Source organism: Cupressus sempervirens, chromosome 10 (genome assembly GCF_028749045.1).
Source record: "Cupressus sempervirens isolate cs-2001-9-10 chromosome 10, ASM2874904v1, whole genome shotgun sequence".
Lineage (NCBI taxonomy): Eukaryota > Viridiplantae > Streptophyta > Pinopsida > Cupressales > Cupressaceae > Cupressus > Cupressus sempervirens.
In genome coordinates this window covers 125080754-125094304 of record NC_143127.1, presented here as the reverse complement: position 1 = coordinate 125094304, position 13551 = coordinate 125080754, and the positions used below count along the sequence as shown (strand labels likewise).

Genomic DNA, 13551 nt, shown 5'->3' with positions numbered 1-13551 from the left:
GGTAGAACAAAGATATTTTGGAGAGCAAACTCCCAACACAAAGCCCTTAGGCTTAATAATTACTAGGATTAAACATAAATTAATGACTAGCCATGGTCAAGAAGTTCTGACTTCTTATCTAGGAAGATTGTTAGAGCTATTAATATTCATTTATTTTAATAAACATTTACTTTATAGAAAAAGATTGAACTTATTAACTCCTTAATATAAATGCATGTCATATGGCCCTTCTAATTAAATTGTTAAAAAAAGTGCCTTCATAATTCTAATTCTCTTGACAAACTAACAAATAATGAATATTTACAATAAATTTTTTTTATTAAAAGTAAAATCATCTATTTCAAACTCTTAGATGACATTATTAAAAATAATAATCTTAATATTATTTCCTTTGAATTAAAACAAACTTAAAAATAAATTATAGATATTTGATTTAATTATTTTTTTAAATTAGACAATTATTTCATTAAATATTTAAAAATATATAATAGACAATTGAAACAAAAAGTGGAACCGTGGTATAAATGTAAAATTAGATTTCATTTGTTAGTCCCTGCCTTTTAAAAGGCAGAGACTATTGTTTTCATCTGAAATATACACTATTAATCATGCTTTCAAATTTGCTTGGATTAGGAAAAATAAAGATATCCTATGGTATAGAATATTTTGATTACATTTATTTCTATTTTATTTCTATTTTTCTTCGTTTCCTATTGGTCAATTGTGTTTTCCAGTGGTTTAATTGTTTTAAAGAAGGGGAAATAAATCGACATTGTGAGGGAGCCAGTTGGCAAGTTACGAGCGAGGGCATTTAGCGTGTTGTTAATGTTATTGCAGCGAACCCTGAAACTTGTACGGAAATACGATTTGATGGGCGAGAATAAAACAAATTTGATATCTCTTTGCTTTGTAGTCAATCATGAACATCAGATATGAAATTAGCTATGAAAATTATTGTTCTATTTTAGAATGAGTGGTCTCAAACTTGGTTGTGGCTGCAATCTTAGAATGAGTTTCTCTTTTTCATTCTATTGCAGTGTAAAATGCCATTTTATGAGAGGTTTTTATGGCAGAAACTGTAGTCCGATTGCGTGTGAGAGATTTTTCTCTTCCACGAGTATTTTTTGGAGGATTTAGCAGGTTAGGGTTTTGTGGCCAGAGGACTTTGAAGTATTTAATTAAGATGTTTTGATTTTCATTTGGCTGTAAGTTCTGGGTATTGTAGAGTTTTAAAAATACATTTATTAATATGTTAAGAATTTTTTGATATGCTGACGGATTGATGAATGAGTTCTGGAAGCTTACAATAATAAAAAATCCTATTCAAAATAATATTGTCTATAGAATTTGATGGATTTCCCCTCTTTTGTTAAGAAGTTGACAAGAAGTAAATTAAATTCAGAACAAATGCAGGGGAGCCGACTAGGCCTCAGACGGTAGTCAAATTATAGCCATGGGATGCAATCAAATCGATGATGGTCCTTATTTCTCTCTCAACGGTACTCAAACCAGACCCACAGGATGATATAAGAAATCGAGGGCATATATGGAACAGTCAGTTTTGAAAAGCATGTATTGATTTTCAGAAAGATTCTCCGGATCTTGTTCTCAACGGTACTCCAACCAGAGCCATCTGATGAAAACGAATTGAGGGCATACATGGAATGATCGTTTTTCCCATATAGCCATTTTAAAAAGCACCATTTCACTTTCTATTTATAGAAAGTTTATTTGGAAACAGGGCACATTGTTCCCTATTCCCTTTTTTTTTTGGTTTTGTTTGCCTTCCACTGTCATTCTGGCATGGCCATGCCTCCTTTTATGTTTTTGTTTAGTTTTTGTGTTTGGACTTTTTCTTTTCAGCTTTTCTACTATATTTTGCGTATGTTTGGTTGCAATTTGAATGGGGGCAATAGTGAGGAAGAGCTATGCATCATCAGAAGTAGGGGGATCAGTTTTTCTACTGAAATTTTGCGTATATTTTCTCTAATATTCAAGGATTCAACATCATCTCATTCTTCTTACTACAATACCATGAAAACAATCTTTGGTTTCTCTCTTGACAGGCACTCAGGTAACCATTTAATTGTTTTAAGGTCTTTTTTCAGCAGTTGATTGATACTGAAAATTAAATTTGTTATCGTACTTTATTGCAACCTGGCTATGCTGTAGGAGGATTATATTTGCATTTTATGTAATCTCTTTTATTTCACCTCAGCTACACTGCAGGAGGATTATATTTGCATTGTTAAGAAGTTGCTGCACTTTGCTGTTAAAGAATTTCTTCCATCCCCTGTTTTATTGGTTCATTGGTTCAGGTGTTGATTAAATACGTGGAGTATTTCTGAATGGAAATTACTAGTGTTATATTAAGTAGTTTAAAAACAAGATGTAAACATATGAACGTATTTTAAGGATTTTGGAACAGGTTCTCACACATGCATACGCTATGAAAATGATGATATGGGATATAGAAACTTCTTACTTTCTTGGATCCAGGTACTTCTAATGCCCTTAAAACTATGGCCTTTCTTGATGAATAAGGATCATGTTGTCTCATAGTTTGAATGTGTATTTCATGGGCTTCTTATTTGTATTGGGGAAGTGTCATGATGATTCCAAAGGCATTGGCAAAATGATCAAAATAGGGAATCATATTATTGTTTCTTCCTATCTTGATTCAAGTGCTTTTAATGCTCTTAAAACTAGGGCCTTCCTTGATTAATAAGTATCCTATTTGAATATGTTTTTTCACTTTTCAAGGCTTTCTTAGAAGGGTTTAGCAGGCTAGGGTTTTGTGGACAGGGGTTTTGTTTTTCAAATTAGAGAAATCACATTAGACTTAAAAATGTTTTAATTATGATTTTTTTTTATTTGGTTGTACATTGAAAATTTCTTGATATGCTGATGAATGGATTCTAGAAGCCTTGAAATAATAAAAGAAACCTATTCAAAATCTGGTATACCTGTACTAAGATGAATATGCTCAGATTTCACATGTATATAAACTGTCCCAGAACAATCAAGATTGTAAAACTTTGATTCAAGATAGATCTTGTGGAACATTTTATCTGCATCGAGGATATTAACAATATCTAAAATTTGTTTTATATTTCAAGAACAAAAATTTAGGATTTTTTTTTGTTTTTGTTTTGAATTGCTAAGGACATAGATTATCTTTATCCTAATGGGCTTAGTAAAATTTGATGTCCCATTTCTTTATTATATAATAATTTTGTTTTGTTTTATATCTTCTGTAAACTTATGTTGTATGCTGTACTGTATTGAGGTTTTTGGTCATTGGAAAGCTTCAATATACACAATCACAGTGAATCCAGTTAAGACCATGGAGATATGCTGCGAGCAATGTTTTTGATAGAAATCACTTCTATTATAAAATTTTTGGCCTACATAGAAAGGCTTTGATGAACAATATCGAATACATATATGTCACAGATACTGTAGTAAAAATTATTTTGCCTGACTAGAAATTTGTATCCTGCATTGAGGCATAGACAGCTAACATTCAGTCGAAAACATGCAGCCTAAAATTTTGCTATCTATATAAAAACGTTGTCTTCAGTAAAATTTTCTGTTTTAAGTGGGTGTTTCTGCTGTGTTCGTCTTGGGCTTTCCAATTTATTATTTGTTGATAATTTTCCTTATTTTCCAGATTAGAGGTTCCCGTCTATATTTAATATTTCTGCAATCATACAAGGTTTCAAAAGGAGAATGTTCCTATACACTCAAGTTCCCTTGTATATTTATTTGACTTCAAATTTTGTCCACGCATGCAAAAGATCTTTATTATCAGAAACAATTTGAAAAGCTCGAATAGATTCTTCTTCTATTCTGCAATTTTGAAACAAAAAAAAGGATTGTGGAATTTACCCAAACTCATATTTTCGAATTATGAGACATAAGTAGCACATAGGTATAAGAAGAAAAAAAACTAGACAACAACCCACATCTGTCTTTGCTCTTTTCTTGGCACTATCAATAGTTTAAAATTGGCTGAATTTAAATAGTTGGTTTCTGTCTTCAGCATCATGCACACTTCAATTCTCTTTGCCCAATGCACAAGTCGAAGCACACAGTTTTAACATTTCATCATCCAGATTTTGGTTCTATATTTTGTAGGTAGCAAACCAAGGCTCTTAATAATCCCTTCAAGAGGAGCCAATGCATCTTTCCATATAATTAGTAGATACTCTTGCATGTTATTTCAACATCACATTCTATGATAAAACAAGCGCTAGGCTATTCTGATCTGATTGATTAAATGAGATCCCTATGATTTTGGTCCTTGAAATTTTTTTGTCTATGTTTTATTTAAGTCATTAGTCGATTGATAAGAGTGTGTCTTTTTACTATATTCCCTCAGCCTTAAGCTATTAAACCCTCTGATTATTTATTTCTGGACAATTTTCTTGAAGCTTTACAAAGCTCTTCCATGTTTAAATAAACAAGAGACAAAATAATAGAGAAAAGATAAGTTTTCTATAAAATATTGATTATAATCATCAATTACAAATTTTATTGCTCTAAACAGAGTTGCTGCTATATAAAACGTTGTCCTATATCATCTGAAACCATTATCATACTGTTTCTAAAACATCTATCCTTTTCTAACCCTATTTTTTTTGAGATATTACATCCAATTCCAATTGCCTTCTATTCTACTACAGCACACCCCTATTTTTAAATTTTTCATACACGTAAAAGACTACCCTCAAAGCAATATATAAACCCAGCAAAAAGAGAACAAATCATTAGTTGCATTTGATAAATAAGTTGTTTGCAGCGTAGAAGATTGGGAGAATTAGAAAATGTGCCTGAACCACTAAGACTAAACGAAATTGGATATGTTGCTAGCTCAATTCATTTTTCCTTAAAGTTTGTTGCACAGTTTCTTTTTGTTTAAAGAATATTGTTGGGTATACTTCCCATGTTCACGAACTTAGAACTTTTGGTGACACTATTAAGTCTATAGAGGCATTGATTACTATCTTTCATTGTTATTTTCTCAATGATTGTAGATGATATTGTGCTCCTTTGTTCAAAAACTTCACTTGTACTTTGTGACAAATTCCTCCAGGGGTTGACATGCGCTTCCTGAGAAGATGAAAAATTCTAAGTTAGGAGAGGGTATGTTTTTAACTTTTGTTTATGAATACAAAATATGAAATCTTAAGTCTACCTAAATCTATTTCTGCTTTGAATTTGCATTTCTACATCCAAAATTCATCATCAATCCTTTGAAATTTGAATTCTCAATCGAGAATTAGGACTGAAAATATGGAAACTATTACACAATCATACCTAGAAGAAAGACTTCATTGACATCGATTGTGGAAATCTGATATTGCTAAGAATGAACTTGCTCAACACTTGTTAAAATTCTGTTATAAACTAATAGATAACATTGAATCTGCACCAATTCTAAGAACTTTCAGATTCAAACCTGAATTTGGATTGGAAATTTCTTGCAAGTTTGCATCAAATCATTCTGAACCTGTCAATCTTAAGAAAATTATCAAGAAAACTGCCTCAAAGTTTGCAAGAATCTGGAATTTTGACTTGAAATCTGTCTTCAACTTCCAATACACATGAAAATTCTGATTGAACCTTGGATTTGTGCCAAGATTTATTCTGAAAATCATCCAATGCCTTAACTTTCTTTTCAAATCAGAATAAAGAAATTGCCAAGAAATTAAACTCCAGAGATTTGATTTTCAACTTGTGAATAAACGAATGCCAAGTTTATGCATTTATAGGAATTGTGGACATCAAGGAAGAGATCGGCCTACCCTCTTTATTCTCTTTCTTTGTTTGATTTTTCCCTTTCTTTGAGTTTTAAAACCTGGTCGATTTGAATAGCTGGTTGACTTCATCTTGGATAACTATAAGTATTATTAGCTTTTTCACTTCCGCGAGTTTTATTCTTGCTCAAATTTTCTCCTTGGACAAAATTTCTTGCTTTTTCTTTACTTTTGATTTTTCTCTTTCCTTCTTGGCTTTGCTCTCTTCTAGAGCTTCCTTCTTGGTCCTCCATGCTTTTGTCTGGGATTTTACAAACCTGTTCATCTCCTTTTGCTTTAATCTATACTTTTCTAAGAGTGGGTGGACTTCTTGTAGGACTAAGGATTTTATCAACACATAGCGAAATTTCAAATCTCTTTAGAATCCTAGACTGGGCAGCCATTACTTGGCCTTGAGAATTTTCCATGACTTACACAAGATTTTTAAACATGAAATTGGTTGGACTCCAGTTCTGTTTATGGATTTTATCCACACTTCTGCGACTTTCACAGCCCAATTTCTTCCATAGATAGGGTGGACTTCATTTTGATTTGTGGAATTTCCTCATCCTAGACTGGGCGGACTTCATCATTGACCAAGGAATTTCCTTGACTTAACTAATATTTCTTTGCTAAATTTCCTCATCCTAGACTGGGTCGATTTCATCATTGACCAAGCAATTTCCTTGACTTAACTAATTTTTCTCTGTTGTTTGAATTTCACTCCATTGCAGACTTTGATAACATTTGAGGAATTTCCAAGCATGGGGAGGCTGGACTTCTCTCTTGGAACTAAAGATTTTCACACTTTTGACATTAACGATTTTCACAACTTTCCACACCTTTTCCATTAAATCCCAAGCAAATTTGATGATCAAAACAATAATTTTATGCTTGGGCGATTTCCTACTTTTCTCACTATTGTACAAGTTCTTAATGGAATACTTGATTTTTTTTCTAAGATTGTGCAGCATGCCCTCGACAGTCCTAGATATTTCCTGCCAGCAATGCTTAATGTTATTTTGGCATTTTAAATTTTATCATAAGTGGTGGACTTAAAACCTTGACATTTGTATAGGCCATGTTTGCTTGATTGAATGATTTATAAATTTTGTCTTCATCATCTTACAAGAATTTTTTTGCTCAGTATTTATGATTTTAGCTCATTTTTTATAAAATCTGTCGTATCTGTCTTTACACAGGATAAATTCAAGATATATTATTGGAATAGATGATGTTTTATACATTGTTGAAATGATTGTATTCTGACCATTTTAAATCTGCCCTTCGTTGTGTTTACATTGTTTTAATGCTTTGTATTTTGCAATTAGTAATGTTTGTTTTATTTCATGCAATTTCACCTTAGTAAGTCTCTATAATGACTGAATCAACTCTTTTGAACCCCATTGATCTTCTTTTTGCAACTTGTTGACATTGTTTTTCTTTTTCACCTATATTAGTTTCAACTTGGATGTGAGTACTTGATTCAACTAAAGCTAGAATCAGTTTTTGAAAATATGTAATAAATTTCGAAAAAGCTGACTTATGTACAAATTCTTGTGAAGAAAATATCTCAAAATATGTAGGCCATCTATTTGCTTCCTTTAGATCATATCAGCAATAAATTTATTATTAAGTAGTAAAGGGTTTTACCTATAAGGTTGTAAACACTAAATGTTTGTTTGCTTTAGCTTGTCACAATCAGCAACCCATTCACTTGAGTTTTCTTGTAGGCACTTAAATGTCAACGATCGTCTTTCACAAGTAATTTTTGCAGTCACACGAACTGTAACAGGCCAACATCATTCCCCTGAAGACATAGTCATGTCTCTCGGCACAGAGGAGATTAAATCCATGGCATATATCACAGGCATAGGCAATAATCTGTTTATGAATTATGAAGCTGTTGTAAAGATCATTGAATCAGCCATTGCTTCTATTGTTTCTAATATATGTTAAATGTATAACAAACATCTCCCAAATCAGTTTTATTTATATTTCAATTCTTATGTCTCTTCATTGTCCAACAGAAGTCTCCCAAATCAGGTTCCATCTAATTATATATGGACTAAAATAATTTATGAACCTTGTTAAAATTCTACACCTTAACTAATAATAACTCATAAACTCAAAATATGTCCCTTTCCTTACAATAGGCAGGGACTCATGCTCAGACAGAGCTCTTGTTTTTATTGTCTTAATATTTACATCTGTCCACATTTTTAACATAACTATTTCTAAATACAATTAATATACTTCTCTTCAAATTAATTCCTAAGATTTTTATTTTAATGAAAATGAGAAAAAGATTGAATATATAATCTTATTGAATAACTGCAAGTAACTAAATATTAGATTTGCTTTATTTTAAAAAACACAAGTTAAATTTGAATCGATTTCATTATCTAACATTGTTTACATTATTCTTTCTAATTAGCAAATATTATTCATTAAATCTCTTTCAGATGTTGTTTTAACGAAAACGACTGAAAGATTCCAGATATTGTTTTTTCTCGCAATTATACATAAAAATCGACGTTATAAGAAAGAAAATTTACAACCCTTACGTAGAAGATATTTCGTAAGGAAAGCAATTTAGCCTTGGTTACACAGAATTTTCTGGATGACCGAGGCGCATAGTTTAGACGCTTGTGGGAGACAATTTGTTTTATTCGCAATATTATAGTATAGTTTTGTAATTTTATAATCTTTGAGGAGGGTAAGACACGTGAAGCAGGCAAATTCGATCGGCCAATTGGATGGGGACTTTTTCTAGAAAGGGGAGGAGCAGCAAATGATGAGGCTATATAATATTCCCCATACACTTAAAAGGTTGGTATTGCGGAAAGAATGGAAGTAGTGGGAGAAGTAGAAGGGGTCATGAAGCTCTTCTCAGATGGTTCTGTTCAGCGCCTTTCACGTCCCAACGCGCCCGCCTCTTCAAATTTCGCGGACGGCGTTGCATCAAAGGACGTCGTTATAAATACGGAAACCGGCGTCTGGGCTCGGATATTCAACCCTCAAACCACCGCTGAAAAACCGCCTTTGCTGATCTATTTTCACGGTGGAGGATACGCGGTTTGTTCTACCGCGTGGGTGGAATACCACTCATTTCTCCACAGTTTATGCAAAACCGCCGGGATAGTGATAGTATCGGTGGATTACAGGCTGGCGCCGGAGCACCGGTTGCCGGCGGCATACGATGACTGCACGGAGGCAGTGGAATGGGTCGGAAAGCATGCCGCCGGGAGGGCAGAGTCGCAGGAGGAGTGGCTGTCGCCAGGAGTCGTGGATTATTCCCGGTGCGTTTCGGCGGGGGAGAGCGCCGGAGGTAACATCGCTTACCACGTCGGACTGCGAGTTGCTGACGTGGACTTGAGTCCGCTGTTAGTGAAGGGAGTGATTTCCATTCACCCATTCTTTGGGAGTGAGGAAATGGTGGAGTCAGAGAAAGGGGAAGAGATGAGGAGGCTGGTAGAAATCGACAAGTTCATTTGGCGGTTGGCTCTTCCCGTGGGGTCCACTAGAGACCATCCCTTCTGTAATCCAGCGGTTTCGCCCCTGAAACCTGGTTTGAAATTACCGCCGGTTTTGGTGATGGTGGGAGGTGAAGACAAACTGAAAGAGAGGGGCGTGATGTTTTATGAATATGTGAGGAGTTTTGGGAAGGAGGCGGAATTGATGGAGGAGGAAGAAGGGGTGCATGCTTTTCACATCTTCCTTCCTCAGTTTGAAGGCACTCTGCGTCTTATACAACGTATATCAGACTTTGTTAAAATGCGCTGAACGTTTCCAAATTATCTATCTCAATAATGTGATGGTGTATTACTGTAGTAGAAGCACAAGGCAAGCTTTGTCGAACGTTTTAAAAATGTTTTAGTCGTCTTCATTGGATATAATGTTCTATTGAATGGCTGAGAGGGTTATTGAACGAATTATCTTATGAGATCACAAAGGAGTACTGAAAGTTCTTTATAGTAATATATCTATAGAACTCGGGGCCGCCCAAATAGTCTTATAGAATTTCCAATCCTTTTTTATCTCGATCAGAAGCGTTTTTTTTTTCGGTTTGACCTTATTTTAAAAATATGTGATGTTGTATATATTATTATTATAATATTGAAGTAACCAAGGAACGTCAAAGAATGAAAACAAACTTCCAATAGTGAAACAATAAGAAAAAAGGTAATGTTTATCGAATCTACCATGTCAATATAAAATGGAAGCTATGACTCAACTTGTGAATAACTCTTTAAAGATGAAAATGATGACAAGTGCATGAGCGTCATATTGTTGCTTCCTAAATTATAACCTTGTGCAATTTGACCACTTTTTGTGTCCTAATCGCCCTCAATCTTAGCATAATCACAATCCACAATCTCTAGAAATGACCACTACTAGGATCAAAATATCCTAATTACGGAGAGAAATTAATGACATAAAAAAAACATCGAAAAAAAGTAAAGTTGCATTATGCAAAAGACTAACAAAAGAAACTTGTTTCTTATTTGATGCATTATCTATTAAGCAATAGTTTGGAAGCTATCTTGAGCAATGGTTGAAATTCATAAAACCCATATGGCTCTTTAGAGTGTTTTGGTTTGTATTGTTTTTTTTTTGGATGAAATGTCTATAATTAGTGAAAGTCTTCCTACATGAATATCTTTTTTATGCAAGAGCATCCAAGGTGTAAGGGCAATTTTGTGTCAGCCAAAAATATTGTCTAATTTTTCAATAAGGGATATCTTTGTGCAAAGTTTATATTTATGAAAATTTTACTATTTTTAGCAAATTGTTCATTTGAGCACTAATATGACCACGTTAGATTTTACCCACTCTACCCAGTACTGTCCTTTTTAAATCGAATTTTATTGATAGCGTCTAAGGAAACTGGACGATCCTACTTGGCTAAAAATTTAGCAGCAGATTCTTATTTATCTTTAGTAAGAAAATCTCCTAAAAAAAATTTGAGGCAGCAAAAACTTCTATCTCGCTATGAACCTGAGTATACATCTTCAGCTAAACAATCATACCTTGAGCATGAAAGTATCCTCGGGTCTCTCGGCTGGTTAGGCAAGCCAAAAGACATAGCTAAGAAGGAGTACTATGATAAAAAAAAACCTCATAAGTTTTTGTATGATCGATTGAATAATCCTAACTAGAGGTTCACCTTGGTTATATAAGTTTGTCAATAAAGTTTCATTGCAAAATCAAGTCTTGTTTTGAAGATATTAATTTTATTTTTTTCAGTAGGAGTTACAAAAACTTGGAACTTAATTTTGAAGGTTTTAGAGGCTTCCAAAAGGGCTCAAATCTCAGTTGAATGATGCTTCCCTTAAAATAGTGTTCTAGAGCACTTTGAGGCCCCATTTGGTTACAAGAAGAAGCGGGGCAGAATAGAGTTTCAAGGGCCAAAATCTGGTTATGGAGGAAAAAAGGGGCGTTTGGATCATCAAACGTAGAACCCGGTTTTTGCTTTCTTCTACCAATTTTGCTCCAAAAATGGAAGAAACATCTTCCAACAAATAGGTGGAAGTTGAAATGAAAACCCAAATTTGGCTTTTTATGAATGGGTTTGAATAAACTGTTGGGTCCACAGAATCTGCCTTAGGTTTTAGGACAAACAAAAGTGCATTGTTGTTTTGTCGCCGTTGTTTTGTTGTTGTGTTGTGGAAGATGAGGGTTTCTATGACTATTGAGGTATTTTTTGTGGCGTTTACTGTGGTCGTGGCATTTGCTAGGTTGTGGCGTTTGTCATGGTTGTGGTTGGGGCTGGGGTTTCTTTGCTTTGGACAGCGGTGGCGACGGCTTTGAACCACAGCTCGTTTGTCATGGCTGTGGTTATGGCTAGGGTTTCTTTGCTTTGAACGGCAATGGTGACTTTGAACACAACTCTCTTCTTGCACGTACGGTTCTCTTCTCCCACCCACATTTGCATATTGGGTTTTTGAAATGAACAACTAAACTTTGTAATAGTTTCTTGTCAGTAATGAGTTCTAGTATAGTGTTGTGAGAGATGAATGCAATACCATTAAATAGAGCCAAGTCGTAAACTCTGTATGAATCAACTATGTATGAATCAATGGCAATCAAGGCTTTTATCTAAACATAGTTTATGACATCATAAACTATGTATAGATCAATGCCAATCTTGGCTCTGATCTACACATAGTTCATGCACACATAGTTTATGAGGTCATAAACTATGTATAGATCATTGCAATTCCATTAAACACAGCCAAATCATAAACTATGTATAGATCATTATAAATCCATTAAACACAACCCAATCATAAAATATGTATGGATGTACCTAACTATAAGCATTTATGCCTATGACCCTATTCACATGTTTCAATTTTGCATTGGGAAAGGGTGGATACTAAATCCGTCATATATTTATGTAGTATACTGTATACATGGTAGATCAATGACAATCATAGCTTTTATCTATACATAGTTGACCTATACATAGTCTTTGTTTGTATCTATTATCTACTTAGCAAAACAATCAATATATGTTGTAACAGTTTGTTTCGAATCTGCTTAGGAAAATAGTAAATATGTGCTCAGTAATGAGATCAATGCAAATCATGCCAATGAAATGAGCAACTAAACTATGTATACATCAACTATACATAGTTTATGAGGTAATAAACTACGTATAGATCAATGCAAAAAGAAACCCTATTGCCATTGCCAACAATGCTCCTTTTCATCTTCTAAAAGACAAGCCTCAGTTTCAGCGGACCTGACAGTTTATTAAAACACATTCATAAAAACCCAAATTCAAGTTATAGTTTGTACATGTGTATGTGTACATACATACATATGTCTCTATACATTTATACATGTGTGTGCATGCATACATACATACATACATGTGTGTGTAGGTACATACATACATACATGTGTGTGTGTGTTTGTGTGTACTTACATGCATACATACATGTGTGTGCACATACATATACACATACATGTGTGTATACATATAGACAAATGGAATTAGTATTATGCTTTCATTGGTATAGATAGATTACATGGAGTAGAATGACACATTATTGTATTTTGTTCATTATGGGCTTATGATCCTCAATAGTTGCTACTCCTTGTTGTATTTGAATAAATAATTGACTTCTTAATGCAATGAGGCTAGCAAATAATCATGTTGTATCTCGATAGGTGATAGTTGATATCTCATAACTGATAGTGTTTAAATTGTCCACGTTTCAGGCAAATGATGGATCCTATGGAGACTATAGAGGTTCAAGGAAGCATAGTTAGGAAGACAACATACACCTACATTCTCACAATTCTTTTTGCTTTTGTTGGCATAGCCAAAGTACTAGTAGCCCGAGAAGGCAGTCAAATGGGTAAACAAATAAGAAAAGGAAATTCCTTTTGTAGAGACATTATTCATTCAAATGAGGTGGATTGTCATGATCAAATTCAGATGAGTAGGGCAGCCTTCTTTTCTCTAGCTCGTATTCTTAGGCTGAAAGGAAGCTTGAGAGATACGATCCACTTGAAGTTAGAGGAACAACTATGATGTTCCTCCACACCCTTGGGCACAATCTAAGGAACTGCAAGATTGCCCATAACTTTGGGCACTCAGGAGAAACAGTCTGTCGGTACTTACACAAGGTTTTGACAGTTGTCTTAGCCCTTCACAAAGATTACTTCATACCACCTGGTCCAGGCACTCCTCTCGAAATTAGTGGGAAGGATTTTTTTTGAATCGTTCTTCAAG

At 34.0% G+C, this 13551-nt stretch overlaps 1 protein-coding gene and 1 pseudogene across 5 annotated transcripts; both read left to right on the top strand.

Moving 5' to 3' along the window:
* Positions 1 to 913: 913 nt before the first annotated feature.
* LOC149532924 (uncharacterized) lies at positions 914 to 7814 on the top strand. 4 transcript variants are annotated; one of them, XM_089804765.1, is made up of 5 exons: positions 914 to 1140; positions 1403 to 2074; positions 2219 to 2318; positions 2429 to 2499; positions 7535 to 7814. In XM_089804765.1, the coding sequence occupies exons 4-5, from the start codon at positions 2450 to 2452 to the stop codon at positions 7758 to 7760; spliced, it is 276 nt and encodes a 91-aa protein (XP_089660891.1). In that variant the 5' UTR covers positions 914 to 1140; positions 1403 to 2074; positions 2219 to 2318; positions 2429 to 2449; the 3' UTR covers positions 7761 to 7814. The 4 variants fall into 4 exon arrangements, with proteins under 4 accessions (XP_089660891.1, XP_089660890.1, XP_089660892.1 ...); XM_089804764.1 differs by having other exon boundaries at positions 1403 to 2499; XM_089804766.1 differs by having other exon boundaries at positions 1001 to 1140; positions 1414 to 2499.
* A 604-nt stretch (positions 7815 to 8418) lies between these two features.
* Positions 8419 to 9732, top strand: LOC149532923 (putative carboxylesterase 17 pseudogene; annotated as a pseudogene). The gene has a single exon (XR_016357067.1). The product of XR_016357067.1 is annotated as a putative carboxylesterase 17 pseudogene (transcript).
* The last annotated feature ends 3819 nt before the right edge of the window (positions 9733 to 13551 follow it).

Bases quoted from the DNA above. Each gene is read 5' to 3' on its own strand.
- LOC149532924 (XM_089804765.1), top strand. From the start codon at position 2,450: ATGAAAATGATGATATGGGATATAGAAACTTCTTACTTTCTTGGATCC. The intron at 2,500-7,534 runs GTACTTCTAATG...GTTTTCTTGTAG, and splicing joins TCTTACTTTCTTGGATCCAG to GCACTTAAATGTCAACGATC.